We start from the raw sequence: 17,784 nt of genomic DNA, 5'->3' as shown, positions 1-17,784 counted from the left end.
TTTTCTCATCATTGATCAACAGCGAGTTTTCTTTACTCCACTTTTGTATGTCTTCAAGGGCGTTATTTATTTGAGGTGCTAAACATTGCAGATTTTTTCCAGTGAAAAATAGGCTGGTGTCATCAGCGTAAATTACATAAGTTGGTGCTTTGTTGATAGTGTTTATATCGTTTATGTAAAGGATGAACAATAAAGGATCCAATATGCTTCCTTGCGGAACGCCAGTGACTACCTGCTGTAACGATGAAATCCTAAGCTGACACACTGAAACCTATGCTTCAAGTAGGATTTTATCAAGAGCAGTGGCGTGCCGCGAATACCATATAGTTGCAGCTTTTCTAACAATGTTGCATGGTGTCAAACGCCTTTGAAAAATCTATGTAAATGCCTACACATATCCGTTTTAATTCAAAAGCCTTAAGGATGATTTCCTTCTGGGTCAGTAGTGCAGATTCAGTTGATTTGCCGTGGAGAAAGCCATACTGAGATTTATTAATTAGATTGAAAGCGTGACAAAATTTTGTTACTCATTTATGAATGATCTTCTCAAGGCCTTTTGAAAATATTGGCAATATAGAAATCGGCCTGTAATTCGACAACTCATTCTTATCGCCCTTTTTGTGCAGGACACTAACTTTAGAGATCTGCATCATTTTCGGAAAACAGCCCGTTATTATTGCAAGGTTGTATATGTGGGCAAGCAAAGGAGCAATTATGTCAAGCACAAACTTCACCGGCTCGATCTGTATATTGTCAATATCCCTAGCTCTGCTGTTTTTGAAAGACACATAAATACCTCGCACCTCATGTTCATCCGTTGGCTCTAAATAAATACAGTAGAACCCCGCTGTTACGTTCCTCACTGCTGCGTTTTCCCGGCTGTTACGTCGTTTTCCGCCGGTCCCGGCATAGCTCCCATAGGATACAATGTATTGGGAACCCCGCTGTTACGTCGTAACTGTCGGACCGTTCCCGTATGATACGTCGCGAAGTGCGCCCGGAGCCGACCGAGCGACTACCAAAGAGAGCGGCCATGGTGCATTTTCACGCAGCTTGGCCTCGTTTGACCGTAATATTAGCCGCATGAGAGGCGCAAGCAACAGAATCTTTCAATTGATGCAAACAAAAGCATGGCCTTCGAGATTCAAATTGCAAAAATGGCGTCTATGACGTAACTGCTCGCGAAAGCAAGGCCTTCGAGATTGGCATTTACTATTGACAAAAGCATAGCCTTTGAGATTTGCATTGCACAAACATGGCGTGTATGACGTAATTGTTTGCGAAAGCAAGGCCTTCGAGATTGGCATTCACTTCTGCCATCGCATTGGCGTAGACTCATCATCATCGTTATTTGTCGGAGAACGGGAGGAGTTCGAGCTGGTTGGAGCTCACATGGTCGTGCGTGCGGTTCGCGGTCGGACTCGCCGCGCCGGTCGTGATTGCGTGTGCTTAGCTCTTTCATGCCTACAGCTGTTGGTGTTCAAAAAATCACATACGTTGATTACATTTCTGTGGATGAGGCTGTCCTAAGCTCCGCGTTTCTATCCATGACTAGATCGCGGCTGAGCGTGCCAATTTTCGTGCTGCTCGTAAGAATTGAAATAAAATTCTGTACCACTAAATATTTTGCCGTTTTTCCTGTTTTTCGGCTCTTACGTTTCCCGTCTCTTACGTTTATTTCCTACGGTCCCTTCAAAAACGTATCAGCGGGGTTCTACTGTACTGTGCTTATTTTCCTTAATACCATAGGTTGCAGAGGAAACGCACTGTCCGATACGAACCGCATCCCAAAAGAACTTATTGAACGCTTCAGCAAGTTCTTTTCCACATATGCGCTTACCGTTTATAACGAGATCATCGACAGTCGATGGCGGTTGCATACGGTTTAACAGTTTATTGAGTTTTTTCCACACATCTCCTGTTTGATTACAGTATTCCCTGCGGAACTGGTCATGCATATATCTGTTCTTTTCACTTCTAAGGAAAGAGGTTAGCTTATTTCTGTATTGCTTAAATATATCAGTCAGTGTCCAGTCTGCTCTTAAGAAACTTTTTGAACAATCTCGTTTTTTGTTTAATTCTTTTTATGCATTCACGGTTTACCCATCGTTTACGACCCTTACCGTGTTTTATAGTCTTCGTTACTAGGATAAAATGCTCATGGTAGATGCGTTTAAAAATGGAAATAAATGCCTCGTAAGCTGCATCTGCAGTTTCACTACGTCTGACTTCTTCCCAGTCTTCTTTTCGTAGCTTTGATAGGAAAGCATGCAATGTTTGAGCGGTGATTTTCTGAGTTGTTATTTTTGGTTCTGGATCCTGGAGCGTATGTTTTACTGATGTTCTAGCAAGCATGTAAATAGGAAAGTGGTCGCTGATACCGGAGCACAAGACTCCTGATATCACGCTTTCTGTGCTCATGTTTGTGATAAACACGTCAAGCAATGATTCTGTGCAAGGAGTGACGCACGTCGCAGTGTTTCCTAAAAGCGTATAGCCATTTGATTCAACAGTACTGAGAAGGGCAGCTCGATTATGCGAAGGTTGCAATAGATCTATGTTAATGTCACCCCCAAGTATTAATTTATATCTATTGTCATTGACATAGCTTAGCATCTTATCTAAATGATCGATGAAGCAAGCCGAGTTTCCGTCTGGTGGTCTATATACAACACAGAAAACTTGTTGGTGAGATAATACACATAAACACTCAATATCGCTCGTAATGGTACAGATTTCGGCAATAATTTCAGATTTACGTTTGTTTCTTACTAAGATAGCCACGCCACCACCCTCACGTGTAGCTCTATTTATAAAGAAACTGCGATACCCGTTACGTTCGTATATGTTGCTGTTTGTGTCATACCAGGTCTCGGTTAACATTATTATGTCAAATTGAAAATCCATAGCATCTAAAAGGACCGATAATTCTTCCTCTTTATGCCTTGCCGAGCGAATGTTTAAATGAAAACATGAGAGCATGGTACCTGCATGGGATTTGAATAACTGATTGACGTCATCGGGTGATTGAGCCATCTTGAAGATATAAACACATAGAAATGGGCGGTGTGGATCACGCTATTTTTTCAATATCCTGCGCAGTGCGAATGCGCACTACCGGAGCAGATTTTTCCATTCTGGCGAGAATCTTTCCGTTGCTCGCCCACACAAAACGCCAGTTCTGAGCCTTCTTTTTCGCAATTGCCATGCCAAGCAGGTGCTTCATGGCTGGGCTTAGGTGTTCGTTTATGAACACAGGCGTCCCTGGCGAGTGACCGAAATCTTCACTTGTTATGCGCATTTTCTTTGCCTTTTGAAGAACCATGTCCTGCTTAGAGCGGCTTTTAAATTGTGCAACAATGTTTGGAGTGTCCTTTACATTCTTTGAGACAACACGATGGCACACTTCGACGTCGCTTTCATCAATGGGGACATTCAAAAGTTCTCCAACATGATGAGTATCAAGAAGCTTTTCATCGCTCGATTGGGGTATGCCTTTAATTTCAATGTTTCGGTTGCGTGAGTACTGTTCCGACGCAGTGAGCAGTGATGTGACTGACTGAAGCTGTTTTGGAGCAGATTTTTGGAGCAGCAAAAAGTGCGTTTTGGAGCAAGTAAAAGGGCTTTTGGAGCAGCCAAAAACGCATTTGGGAGCAGGAAAAACAGTTTTTGGATCAGCTAAAAGCTCACTGCCAAGGGGAAAAATGAACCGTGTCAAGCAAAATAGTCAAATAAGGAGGAACTGTTTTGAAATAAAAAGTTCTGTCCAATAATGGCTGTTTGCATAACACCATTGGATCACCTAACAGCCCCGTAAGCGTAAACATTGGACAAGGGTGTCAATGCAGGCTGCCATTGGCGTTGCGGTCTTATAACGGCTTAGAGTGGCCAAACTATAACAATGCAGGTAGGGTTTCCCAACTACAGTAGAATCTCGGTGATACGAATCTGAAGGGGGAACGACAATATTCGTATCGCCTAAAATTTGGTATCATCAAAAGACTAGCAAGGCCTGTTTTCAAACCACAATATACGCACAAAACATAATTTCTGTCAAAAGAACTCGCGTATGCCTTTCTGGAACACACGTAAACGGACAAATAAGGGATCGACGCCGCAGCTGGCTGCCGCGAAAGCGCGCGTCAAAGCTTCGCATGAGGCCAACTGAAAACTAAGTGAAGTCCGCTCCACCATAGTGACAAGCGAAGATCGACACGAAAGCCGAAAGGCTTCGTGCCAGGAGCGTAGGCAGAAATTTTTGTCTTGGGGGGGGGGGGGGGGGGGGGGGGTGGCAGGCAGATGCGGTCAAGTGTCATTTTGGGCTCTGTATGCCATAGCAAAAAAAAAATAATAATAATTTCGGCGGGGGGGGGGGGGGGTGCGCCCCTCCTGGCTACACCACTGCTTCGTGCCTTTTTCTACGACTATATAGCCTTTAATCTACCGCTGCGTTAGCCGCGTACGTTCGGAGCTTGTAGTCGCTATCGATGATCGCGTTGATAGCGACTGTGGTTTCATGCGCGGCGGTTGCGGCAAACGGTAGTTCCGTTTTCAATCCGCCTGCGCTGGCTGCACACGTGCCTTCAACACTACGTTCTGCGTCGCCTGTATTGTTATCTATAATCGCATCTGCCGCTGTTTTGTCCGCGGAGTTTGCGGGAAGCAGCGCCACTTGGACTGGGTGGGCGTTGGACGCACGTGCACTTTCAGAGTCCCGTTCCCGTCAGTTTCGTCGTCGCCATACATGATAGTGTCAAGAGCGACTGCGGTTTCGCCCACAGCGGTTATGGCAAACGATAACCACAGTTCTGACAGTGTGCGCAGCCGTCGCTCGACGGATTCGGTACCAAAGTTCGTATCACCCGCCACGACGCGGAAAAGAGTTCGGAACATCCAAATTTCGGCCCATTCGACAAAGTGGAATTCGGCTGGGAAATTTCACGAATTCGTATCAGCCAGTTACGTTTACATCAACGCCTCCTAAATTGGTTTACTTGGGTTCGCAAAGAGCCTGGATCGGATTGGGTTGCAATTTTTGTCATGTCCAAATACGTCTGATATGCAGGTCTTTGGAGTTTCCAGTACACCCGTTAAATTCCGATGCGTCTTCGTGGCCTCAATGTGCCTCTTGTGTAGCATGTCGCTTTATCGCTGCAAAACCATGCTGTTATTTCTGCTGTGTAACTACCCCTAACCGTGGTCAGCTTAACCACGGTTAAGGTTGTCCGTGTGACAGGGGTATAACACTCGCTTAAGCGGAACTTAAAAAAGGGTGCAAAAATAAGACAGGCGTGGACATCGCTGTACTAACAACTGAAATTTTACTTCTATGTTGCTGCGGCGGTGCGGTCACACGAGCTCGCGGCGAGCCGCTCCTTCCAAGGTGCATTTTTGGGGGGTCACGCCAATTTGCAGCAGTCTGGAGAGGGTTATGTCGGTTATGGTCATGTCCCCAGAAAGCGCCGGGCAGCGTGCCGAGAAAAATGATGCACGAACACACTCCTCTCGCGGCATGAAAATTTTGCCGCGCGGCAGCTTTGGAGTGTCGCGTTTTGCCGCCGCCGGCGCGCTGCGCACGTTTTTCCGCTAGTGTGCTTATAGCTTGGCGCAGTTTTGGTGTAAAACAGCGGAGATGTAGCAGGATATAGCAGCTTTCACGTCTTGGCGCAGTTTGGCGCAACTGGCGCAGCTATCACATCACTGAGTGAGCCGCTGCTCATGTTCAGAGCTCTGTTTTTTCAGCATTTCACAATCTGCAGCTAGCTTCGCGTTTGTTTCTTTGAGCTCCTTATTTTCTGTGAGAAGTTCTTTCTGTTCTTTCTTTGTTTTTTCAAGTTCATCATTCATGAATTCCAAACTTTTCCGAAATTCACGCATTTCTGTCCTCAGTTCGCGTTCCAATTTTGTTTTGAAATCGCGCATTTCTTTCCTGAGCTCCTCTCGAAAATCATCCGGCATCGCTTCAAGTGACAAAATGCAAACAAAGAAAAGGAAAAATATTTCATGCACACGGTCAGTATATGGAACAGCAAGTAGAGGCAGCAAGTAGAGGCAGCAAACGAAAAAAAAATTCGTGAAACTAACGAAGAAAAAGGTGCTAACCTGTAGAAGAAATACAGAACGTGCTTAACACGGCTTTCTTGCGCTGCCCCTGCTGCCACCAAGTGAAGTTCAACCGGCGTTGCAGGCCTTTTTGTAGCGGTAGCTGGACGGATCCCCTGGTGGGTGTGTCGTCGTCAGCTTCCTGCTTCGTAAGCGCTGCCTTGTCTTGCGTCGACGATTTGTGCTAGTTGAACAGGTATCTGTAGAAGAAATACAGAACGTGCTTAACACGGCTTTCTTGCGCTGCCCCTGCTCCACCAAGTGAAGTTCAACCGGCGTTGCAGGCCTTTTTGTAGCGGTAGCTGGACGGATCCCCTGGTGGGTGTGTCGTCGTCAGCTTCCTGCTTCGTAAGCGCTGCCTTGTCTTGCGTCGACGATTTGTGCTAGTTGAACAGGTATCTGTAGAAGAAATACAGAACGTGCTTAACACGGCTTTCTTGCGCTGCCCCTGCTCCACCAAGTGAAGTTCAACCGGCGTTGCAGGCCTTTTTGTAGCGGTAGCTGGACGGATCCCCTGGTGGGTGTGTCGTCGTCAGCTTCCTGCTTCGTAAGCGCTGCCTTGTCTTGCGTCGACGATTTGTGCTAGTTGAACAGGTATCTGTAGAAGAAATACAGAACGTGCTTAACACGGCTTTCTTGCGCTGCCCCTGCTCCACCAAGTGAAGTTCAACCGGCGTTGCAGGCCTTTTTGTAGCGGTAGCTGGACGGATCCCCTGGTGGGTGTGTCGTCGTCAGCTTCCTGCTTCGTAAGCGCTGCCTTGTCTTGCGTCGACGATTTGTGCTAGTTGAACAGGTATCTGTAGAAGAAATACAGAACGTGCTTAACACGGCTTTCTTGCGCTGCCCCTGCTCCACCAAGTGAAGTTCAACCGGCGTTGCAGGCCTTTTTGTAGCGGTAGCTGGACGGATCCCCTGGTGGGTGTGTCGTCGTCAGCTTCCTGCTTCGTAAGCGCTGCCTTGTCTTGCGTCGACGATTTGTGCTAGTTGAACAGGTATCTGTAGAAGAAATACAGAACGTGCTTAACACTGCTTTCTTGCGCTGCCCCTGCTCCACCAAGTGAAGTTCAACCGGCGTTGCAGGCATTTTTGTAGCGGTAGCTGGACGGATCCCCTGGTGGGTGTGTCGTCGTCAGCTTCCTGCTTCGTAAGCGCTGCCTTGTCTTGCGTCGACGATTTGTGCTAGTTGAACAGGTATCTGTAGAAGAAATACAGAACGTGCTTAACACGGCTTTCTTGCGCTGCCCCTGCTCCACCAAGTGAAGTTCAACCGGCGTTGCAGGCCTTTTTGTAGCGGTAGCTGGACGGATCCCCTGGTGGGTGTGTCGTCGTCAGCTTCCTGCTTCGTAAGCGCTGCCTTGTCTTGCGTCGACGATTTGTGCTAGTTGAACTGGTATCTGTAGAAGAAATACAGATCGTGCTTAACACTGCTTTCTTGCGCTGCCCCTGCTCCACCAAGTGAAGTTCAACCGGCGTTGCAGGCCTTTTTGTAGCGGTAGCTGGATGGATCCCCTGGTGGGTGTGTCGTCGTCAGCTTCCTGCTTCGTAAGCGCTGCCTTGTCTTGCGTCGACGATTTGTGCTAGTTGAACAGGTATCTGTAGAAGAAATACAGAACGTGCTTAACACTGCTTTCTTGCGCTGCCCCTGCTCCACCAAGTGAAGTTCAACCGGCGTTGCAGGCCTTTTTGTAGCAGTAGCTGGACGGATCCCCTGGTGGGTGTGTCGTCGTCAGCTTCCTGCTTCGTAAGCGCTGCCTTGTCTTGCGTCGACGATTTGTGCTAGTTGAACAGGTATCTGTAGAAGAAATACAGAACGTGCTTAACACTGCTTTCTTGCGCTGCCCCTGCTCCACCAAGTGAAGTTCAACCGGCGTTGCAGGCCTTTTTGTAGCGGTAGCTGGACGGATCCCCTGGTGGGTGTGTCGTCGTCAGCTTCCTGCTTCGTAAGCGCTGCCTTGTCTTGCGTCGACGATTTGTGCTAGTTGAACTGGTATCTGTAGAAGAAATACAGATCGTGCTTAACACTGCTTTCTTGCGCTGCCCCTGCTCCACCAAGTGAAGTTCAACCGGCGTTGCAGGCCTTTTTGTAGCGGTAGCTGGACGGATCCCCTGGTGGGTGTGTCGTCGTCAGCTTCCTGCTTCGTAAGCGCTGCCTTGTCTTGCGTCAACGATTTGTGCTAGTTGAACAGGTATCTGTAGAAGAAATACAGAACGTGCTTAACACGGCTTTCTTGCGCTGCCCCTGCTGCCGCCAAGTCAGCCCCATGACGCCCAATAACGGTCAAAGAGGTACATGCACATCACTGCCTGTATGATTAAAGTGCACACCTTTTTCAATCATTTCTCTTGCTTGACACACTGCGGGAATACGTGGAAAATTTTTGATATGCCGCTGTCTCTGATTTTATGCTTTACTACAGTGGTGCGCCGGCTAGCTTCGGTTTCGTCCTTCGGCCGGCCGCAAAACTGACGGCCTTCTGGTTTAGAATCCGGCAGCCTTAAATCCCGTCAGTGGGATCTGAACCTTCAAATTGCGTGTCCGATGCTCTACCCTGTCTCCCTTTTTTTCTTCTTTCTGCTTGCACAGCACATTTCCCTGTGGACAAAGTAGTCTGGAAAGAAGTATTGCGGCAAAGGAATAATGGCACAAATGTCAGCGCACCATAACTTCCGGTGTTTATCCTCTTTCCGTTCTTCAGATATGGTATCTGGTCAAGGTTGCTCATCTCATGTAGTCTTCCCTTTCTCAAGGACAACACCCATTTTAAAGGTTACATTACCATCTTGCACATCTCTGTATGTACCACTGTAGACAATGTAAATGCATACACATGGCGACAAATCACACAGGCCATTAGGTTCTGGACATATTCTAGAAAAGGGTTCCTTACTGAGCTAAAAACAAGGACAACAGAAGACTTCACATGTCCCGTCTTAATGGCTCCTGCTGTGCGTGCTTTTAGCACAGTGCAAAACTTTCCTCTAGACGAACTTTCACCAAGTACCAAAGGGACAACTGAGCTACCTGACACGCACGTACAACCATACACACACACAGTCGCAGACTTGCAACTGACCTTTATTTCACACAGTCCTCCTATAAGTATACTTTGCAGAAATCATCACCGAGCATGCGCTTTTCAGAAAGGTATCATCACAAAAAATCTTAGCAACCATAGGACGTCATCTTAACAATGCTCAATGATAAATCTCATCTCTGTGCTGTGTAGAAATACCGATGACTCACTGACGCATTCATTTCCCTTCTTCCTAATGTGGTATGCTTCGCAAATTTCCCTTGCCCTATTATCTTGGCAGTGGCTGCATATGTTAACATCTTTCAGCATCGGTTAGCACTTGCACTCGGAGCAGTGGGTGGGTAGGTGCCCGCTTACATAGTTTTTTACTGACAATTCACGTTAACACATATGCACGTTCACACACCTTCCGGTCTGTCCTACACAACATTTCCCACATGACAAGGTAGCGCAGTTGTCCCTTTACCCAGCAACAAGTTCTTCTTTTACCAAGTAGCCCACCTTGGCCACAGTGCTCTCCAACAGCAATGCTATAATGTGCGCAAAAACTAATGCTGCGAAAGGAGCCAAACAAAACCCGAACAAGTGCCATTTAGCTAGTGTACTTTAATGGTTATACCTTTCCTCTAATGGCTGCAAAAAGATTACGTTGAGCACATCATTTGCATGCACTGAAAAAGCAAGAATTTGCACGGCGTCTTTGATGTTAAGTTTCACAGATACTGAAAAGCCAAAAAGCCTCATTAAAAGTCACTGCCAATACCCCGTACTTGAACCCTTATTGTTGTAAATGGCACCGTTCAAAAAAGCTGCTGCTCAATGTGCCACTAATGAATATGACGTGCAATACAACAGTTCAGACCTAATACTATGTGGAAATGGATATACCCTTTTTACCAGCCTTCATTGATTTGGTTTCCAGAAGGAAAGATCTAGTGGCTGTAGAGAGATAGGTACTAGTTAATGCTATCAGTTCAACTGCTGAGAATTGCACAACTGACCAAAGTTCCAGCTATTTATCTGCAAAACACCTGAAGACATTCCCACTTGCAAACTGTGCTTAATAGGCTGAAATCACGGAAATCTCAACGGTGAGAGTCTGCAAAACTCTCTCACAGATGCAGTATAAATCTGATTTTGCACAGAGCTGCGACTGGTTTTACTGTCATTGGGACACTCCCAGCAAACAGCAATGCTGAAATATAAGGATTCTATCATGCCATATGCTGCAGAAAGATTAGAACGACAGAAAGTTGAACTAGCTGGTAGGGATTCATGAAAGAAGGGCTGATTTTCTCAGTTAGACAGAACATTAATGAGAACCAGCAGACAATCAAGCCAAGGATAGTATAAGGGACGTTGTTTGTAGTAATCATGATATGCATGTGAAGAAGTGGATGAAAAGACAACACCGAACCTGCAACCTTCGAAGAAAGCATCCGATGCGCTACCAGTAGAGCTACGGCGGCGGCCGTCCTCTTGCCCACTTTATCGGGTTTATCTGTGCACAAACCTAGGAGTGTTAGTGCCGCTCGCAGCCATGATGGCGAGTGCAGAACACCATTTTTTGCCTGCTGGCATCACGCAGCACGTGATCCTATTACGAGCAGCACTAACACTTTCAGGTTTAAACGCACAAATACACCTGATAAAGTTTACGGGAGGACGGCCGCCACCACAGCTCTCCCGGTAGAGCATCGGATGCTTTCCTCGAAGGTTGCAGGTTCGGTCCCTGCCAGAGGCAAGTTGTCTTTTCGTCCACCTTAATTTTTGCATATTTACATCATTCCCGATACTTCCCTTGGCTCGATTGGCTGTTAGTTGTCATTATTCACGATACAAAAAGGTAGGTGTGCACACACGAGAAGAGATCAAGAAAACACAAATGCCGACTAACAACTGAAAACGCGCATTGCGGCGGAAAGGTAGGTGGACACAAAAACTTATCTGCACATGCACAGGCACAGGATGCTAACTGTCAATCAAGCACACATGGGCGGTCTACAACGAGAGATGACCAGGTATTTGATTTCTTCTTTTCGCAAGTTAATCGATGGCTTGCTCAGGCATGCGCTTCTACTACTATCTATATGCCAAGCCTTAAGCCTTAGATGTGTTTCTTCATTCCTGTGCCTCTGTAAAACTGAACATTCATCGAATTTAGGCGTGCACCAATTTACACTCTTCACAATATAAAGATAGACTGGGTGATGAACCTTCGGTTAAAGACATCTTGTGCTCCATTATGCTCTGATTAACACAGTGGCCTGTCTGCCCTATGTAGATATGGCCGCAGACAAAAGGGACTTTTACACCACACCTGCACAGCAACCAGTAAATTCATTGCTGTGTCTTACGAAAAAAAAAAAAAAGTCTGCCCGCCTTTTGTCTATCACCTGCTCATTTGTACTTTGCAGGGCAGCGGAGAGCTTATTGGGATCCATAAAAACAATGTTAGATGCCATACTGCTGTTTGCTTACTGCAAAGCTTACTGCTTGTTTTATTATTGAGTTAGCGTGGTGTTCCCTTATAGGGACACTAAAGGCAAATAAAAATTTATGTCAGAGTGAAGGGTCAATGTTTGAGAACATCTAAAATGTGAATATTATCAATAGCAGTGCTCTAGTAATCGAGAAATTAAGGTAAATGTAGGACAGTATATGCACCACTAGTGGGACGTTTTGGAATGAACTCGATGACGTCAAGAGCCCCGAGTGCAAATTATCACTAGTATTCAAGCTTCTAACGACAAAAAAGAACATTCTGATGTAATAAATTGCTGCTTGTGCGTTTGATTCATGGAAAAAAAGAACTTGATGTTAGTGTGGAGAATGGCATCGGTAGGGCGAAAGTTCCGTTTTCGCAGGGCTCCGCTTGCGTCTCAGTGGTAGTTTCGTTATCGCGTGTTGCTGCGTGTGCCTTGCATGTTCATGAAAGTTCCTCTAATGAAAAGTTCGACAAAATGCTGAGTCCATTTGATATTGTGTAATGTGCCCTTCAGAGCAGAAAACACAGCGTCGGCTGCCGGGCAATAAAGGCGGGCAACGTTGGGCAAGACGAATGCGACGTCAGGAGGCCTTTTCATGCGCACAATTTGAAGTGCACTAACGCTGTGCAGACCAAGAAAAAGTGATTTTCATTCAAATTAAGCATTTCCTTTGCATGAAACAAGCACTATGAGGTTTCTGGAACGCTAGTTCAACAATCAACATTGATTTGACATTTGCCTTTAGTGTCCCATTAACAAGTGTTCTTCAAATAAAGGCCAAGTGTTTTTCCAGTCGGAAAGAGTAGTTTTCAACTTTGTTTAGGGTTAGTAATTTGTTAGTATAGTCTGCAATGCCACTGCTATCAGCCTCTTCAATTTCTGACATAAATTACAAATTGATGTGCGTCAAGCAGAAGACATACTCACCTGTCAGCCAGAGCCTGCGAAGGGGGCATAGTCTCGTAGAGGTCAAGCAAAAAGCACATGGTTTTCCAGCAGCGTGGTGTCCCTGGCTGCACAGGTGCGACTGACTCGTGGCTGCCGGCTGGATGTTGCTGTGGCGGCACAACGACCGAGTCGGCTCGAGGTCGGCGGCACTGCAGCTCCAGCCGGGTCTCCTTCACATTCTCGTACATGCTGGAGAACTGGCTCAACAGTCGCAGCAAAGGCATGTTCACTTGCTGAGCCACATACTGCACGTCCACTGCCACGTGAGCACACGTGCCTGGGCTTCCTGGGTGGCGCACGTCAAGCTCCAACGCTAGCCGATCGCACACCAATGCCGGTGTGTCTGTGCTTGTGTCCACAAAGAGCCGCTGGCCGGGCTTGGACCGTCTTCTCTGTGGCTGTTCGGGACTCTCCGATTCCACAAGGTCGACGCGCAGAAGCTCTATCAAGGCTGAAAGTGCAAGACGTGGCCCTGGTGTCTGTAAAGCCAAGGTACAGGCGCCCAGCAGCTGCAAGAGGGGCTCGAAGACAGTTTGGGCATCGGGGATTCCTCCTGTGGGCACGCCTGACTCGCGTGGTGCGCTGCGACTCGACGGTGAGTCGAGAGGCGACGAAGGTCCTCTCTGACGTGCCATCCAGTTGTACAGGTCCTCGTCATCATTTGCTGGATCCAAGGAGGAGCGCAGAATGGGCTCGACACTGGAAAAGCTCCAGGTGGCCAGGCTGTGGCGTGAGCCCCGCAGACGGCCACTGTTGGCCACCATGCACGAGATGCCGTGCTCCAATGTTTTGCCAAGATAAAGCATGCCCCCATAGTGCAGCGGGGAGTCCAGAGGTGCACCAAGTAGTGGGAAGGCTCCTGGCCGGCTCGCTTTGGCCTCCTGGGGGGATCAAGCGGCACCTCTGAGAGGGCTGTCCATCCTGGTCTACACTATTTTTTTGGTAGGTTCGAGTAGGAGGACAATAAACATTCCTCCACATAAATCATCTGTTTTAAGCGTGCAAACATTTGTACAGTCTGTGACTTGTGCAAAATATAAGCAGCTGTCATGGCCACAGCTCGGCTAGTGGTCTATGTAACGTTGATGAAGCTCAAACACAAGTGAGACAGATTGAGTCTAACGTCTGTTCCTGCAGTTAGTGCTCCTTCAATCTTGCCAGGTCCTCTGGAGGGCGCAGCTCTGTTCTGAAAATATGGCTCTCTAACTTACCGCTGTGCGTTCATTAAACAAAATCAGTCATGCCTTTTGATCTTTATTACATTTTGTCATTTTTGTATTTCATACCCCTCATTTTTCCCCCTCCCTTTCTCACATAGGACACTGTCCCCCTGCACATACTGTCAATACGTCTTGAGAAAGGCTGAGGTCTGGCTAAACATTGACCTAATATTTTTTGAAAAAAGCACACCAACATCTCAATTGCAACTACAGCCAGTGAAGTTAGCTCTTCTTGCACACCAAGGCCTTTAAATATACAGGGTGGCCCAGCTAACACAAGCCAGAGTTTAAAAATGTGCGGACGCACTCAGTGACAACACAACCAAATGCACACTGCCAACTATTTCATGGAGTAAGTCGCACTATTTTTGTGTGATGCTTAATTGCTTATTTAGGCAAGATCAACTGACTAACTTCAGAAGCCGGACAAAAACTCAAATAAGAAAGTTGTACATCAGTTCACAAAACGTCTGAATAGACGGTTTATAACTTTCATCCATTAAGTATTAGTGTTTTCCTGCTTACCACAGATGCATGCGAAGTACATGAAAAAAAAAAAATTGGCCGCGTATCTGCGTGCTTCGCTGCAAATGTCGTCGTAAGATGATAGTCTTCTGCCGGCTGTACTACATGGGTCCTGGTCTCATCCGCGGCCACCCGTGACACTGTTTCCAGGGCAACTGCCAGGTGGCAGCACCATATCGTCAGCAGTGGGCTTTTTCATGCATACTGTCGCATTTTCAGCACAGCCTAAGAAACACTAGGGTCTGTAGAATTACGTATTTATGTATTTTATAGTAAAGGAACACCCCACCTAATACTTACGTATTGATGTTGTGCCTCAGATATGCATAATATTTGCTTTTTGATCGACAATGTTCACAAGTATGAACGCAGCTACCAGTTCAAGATGGCTGGACGTTCAGCAAGTGCTTAAACTTTGGCTGGGTGGCTGAATTGTGTGACAGACAGACAGACAGGCAGACCAAAATTTCTGCGTTCAAGTATCCGAAGAAAGATTATCGTCCTCAAAAAATACTACATGGCATGCCCATTTGCACACATATGCACGTCTTGATTGCAATGCTCCCTAACATTCTGCATTCCATAAGCACTCAGCCAAGTGTGCTGCCGTTTGAAAGGTGACAAGGCAGCAACGATCATGGTGGCTGCGCAATAATGCACCTGTTGTTTGCGGCCGCTCAAGCGATAACCACTGCGCGTGCTTATCGCTGTCCTGAACCACCATGAAGGAAGCATATCGTCTGTAAGTGGAGCATTATGGAGCACTGCAATCTATCACGCGGTGTATTTTTGCATTTCGCACACATTGGTACTGCGGCCCATATGTACATCATGCCTATTTTGTGACGCTCCAGTCCGCGATGCCACACACTTGTTGTGGACTTGCATAGGCCTACAATTAAGCCGTCTTCACCACCTCCGTGCAACAGGCCTCAGGCCTGGCCGACCACCCAACCTCGACCGCTGGACCGGGACCTTACTCCCGTTCCCTATTAGACGTAAACTTGCATGGGTATTTTTGATACCCCTAATTACAATGTCAAAGGGTATGCTTTGGAAGTTAAAAAAAAAAAAAAACTTAAAGGGGTCATGAAACACTTTTCCAAGTAATGATCTAATGACCTTAGTATCGGAGTTTACTGCCTCCCGAATCAATTGCCGCAAAAATTTCTCGAATCCGTCAAGAATCAGCGGAGTTACGGGGGTTTGGTGCATGCTCCCAGCGCTTTCTCTCTTTTCTCGTGCCAACGAGCGCACTGGAAGCTAGACAGGGAGGGATGGCACGGGGGTAAGAAGTTACGTCAGCGCGTGTCATGAAACGCGATCGCACTCCCGCTGTGATTCGCAAGCGCGAGTGCGGCTACCGCGTAAAGTCAGCAGACACAGGAGTGCGGCGCGGGCAAGTGGCAGCACCCCGTGGCAAGAAGCGCATATCATTCGGCTATCGGCCAATAAGAAGCTATGTCTCCGCGACGTCAACGTGCAGACGCCCCGCCCACCGACAAGTGTGAGAACTGGCCTCTGTTTGAAAAGAGGGCGCCTGAGGAAACGGCAACTTCGCGCTCCGCTTGTGGCCTTTACGCGGCGCGCACGACTGTAATATTTGGCAGAGCAGTTCATAGCCGTGTCAGCTTTCCGCAGGTTGTGTTTTTTAACAAGCCCAAGGGGTGCTTCATGAACCCTTAAGTGTTGCATAGTATTGAGTAAAACGAGACGACGACAGGATTTTTCTTCAATTTGGCAGTTTTCAAAGCTTTTAAAATGCTTAAGGAATCCCTGTAATATAACTGTGAGATGTAATTTCCATTATTTAATGTGTTTAATGGCCGCCAGTATTGCACAGGCCTCTGCTGTGAAAATGCTTGCGAACTACACGAGATCTACCCTTATCAGATCAGACGAAGTGGCTTCCCGATCTTGCAACGCTGCATCTTTGGCGTGGCAATGTTGTTTCCGATCACGGTCAGGTTTGTGCCGATGTTCCTCGTAAGCTGCTTGCTCCTTCATGGTCTGTGGTGGTGCAAACTACATGAGATCTACCCATCTTGAATCAGGTGAAGTCGCTTCCTGAGCTCACAACGCTGCGTCATTGGGATGGCATTGTTGTTTCTGATCACAGTCAGGTTTGTGCCGACATTCCTTCTAAGCAGCTTGCTCCTTCATGGTTCGTGGTGATGTGAACTGCACGAGATCTACCCATCTCATATCAGATGAAGTCGCTTCCTGAGCTCACAACGTTGCGTCATTGGCATGGCATTGTTGTTTCTGATCACGATCAGGCTCACGCCGACGTTCCTCCTAAGCTGCTGGCGCCTTGAGGGTCCGTGGTGATGTGATCTGCACGAGATCTACCCAGCTCGAATCAGATGAAGTTGCTTCCCGATCTTGCAACGCTGTGTGTTTGGCACGGTGATGTTGTTTCTGATCACGATCAGGCTCACGCCGACGTTCCTCCTAAGCTGCTGGCGCCTTGAGGGTCCGTGGTAGTGATAGTTGGACACCTCGTTTTTATCAGCTTGTTTAAAGGGCCAGTGAACAGTCCCTGACATTTTTTTTTTACACCTCTGAAATAAGCTCGTTCATTCGTAAAGAAGGCCGCGGCAGTCATATTTTGCGAATATCGCATCCCTGTGTGCTGTGCAGAAGCTCTATTTCAAGAAACAAAGCTCGCGCCCCTTTCCTTTGCCTGATCAGTGCCCTCACTCGCTAAATGACGCAATGTTGCCCATGGGGAACATGACGTAGCAGTGAGCTCGTCGACTGTTGCTCATTATTATGATAAAGATTATTATAATGCAAGACAACCTAGCCCAACAGTCTGTGTTTCTGATCGTTCCTCGACACTGCGAAACTGTACCATGCTTTGCTGCATGAAGCTGTTACCATGCTGCTTGCGGGTAACTTACACAAGCAACAAATGGAGAAAGCCTTGCTCAGTTTTTGGCTGTGTAATGACGATGCAAGGCATTGACAGGCCAGTGTTAAGTTGCCAATGTGGGCATCGTCACGACAACGGGCTACAGCGACCCTCTTCAGGGCAAAGAGGAGTAGGGAATTTGAGTGAGAAACCGAAACTAGTCAAAGCGGCCACCAAAGGGTTGCTCTATCGCCTGTAAACTTTCATATTATTGGGCACGAGGACCACCACTGGAGACGCAGGTGCTGCAATCACTGTGACATGCAGGGTTGGATCACGTGACCTCGTCTCACTCTGGCGAAGGGAAGCGGACGGTTAAATGTGTTGTTTTTAACCGCGATTTCATGGCGTTTTCGCTTTTGAAATGCGTTGTTTTGCTCTCACTTCTTCTGTGCAGGCCACTAGAGACTACACAATCCGGAAAAATGCAGTAATAATGATGAGCGGCATGGTACTTTTCTGCTTGTGCCACAGTGCACTAAGCACACAAAGCGGCCAGGCATGAGCTTTCACTTTTACCGCCACCCTTCTTTTAACGAGCATGATGA

At 47.1% G+C, this 17,784-nt stretch overlaps 1 protein-coding gene across 2 annotated transcripts in view; it reads right to left on the bottom strand.

The window, feature by feature from the left end:
- Window positions 1-17,784, bottom strand: part of LOC119382338 (transmembrane protein KIAA1109 homolog) — a 961,129-nt gene that overhangs the window by 556,171 nt on the left and 387,174 nt on the right. For both annotated transcript variants that reach the window (XM_049412180.1, XM_049412181.1), the window contains exon 20: window positions 12,554-13,455. In XM_049412180.1, the coding sequence (XP_049268137.1) occupies window positions 12,554-13,455 (902 nt within the window). The remainder of the gene's footprint in view (window positions 1-12,553; window positions 13,456-17,784) is intronic.

This window comes from Rhipicephalus sanguineus, chromosome 2, assembly GCF_013339695.2.
Source record: "Rhipicephalus sanguineus isolate Rsan-2018 chromosome 2, BIME_Rsan_1.4, whole genome shotgun sequence".
NCBI classification, from domain to species: Eukaryota; Metazoa; Arthropoda; class Arachnida; order Ixodida; family Ixodidae; genus Rhipicephalus; species Rhipicephalus sanguineus.
This window is presented reverse-complemented; position numbering and strand designations above follow the sequence as displayed.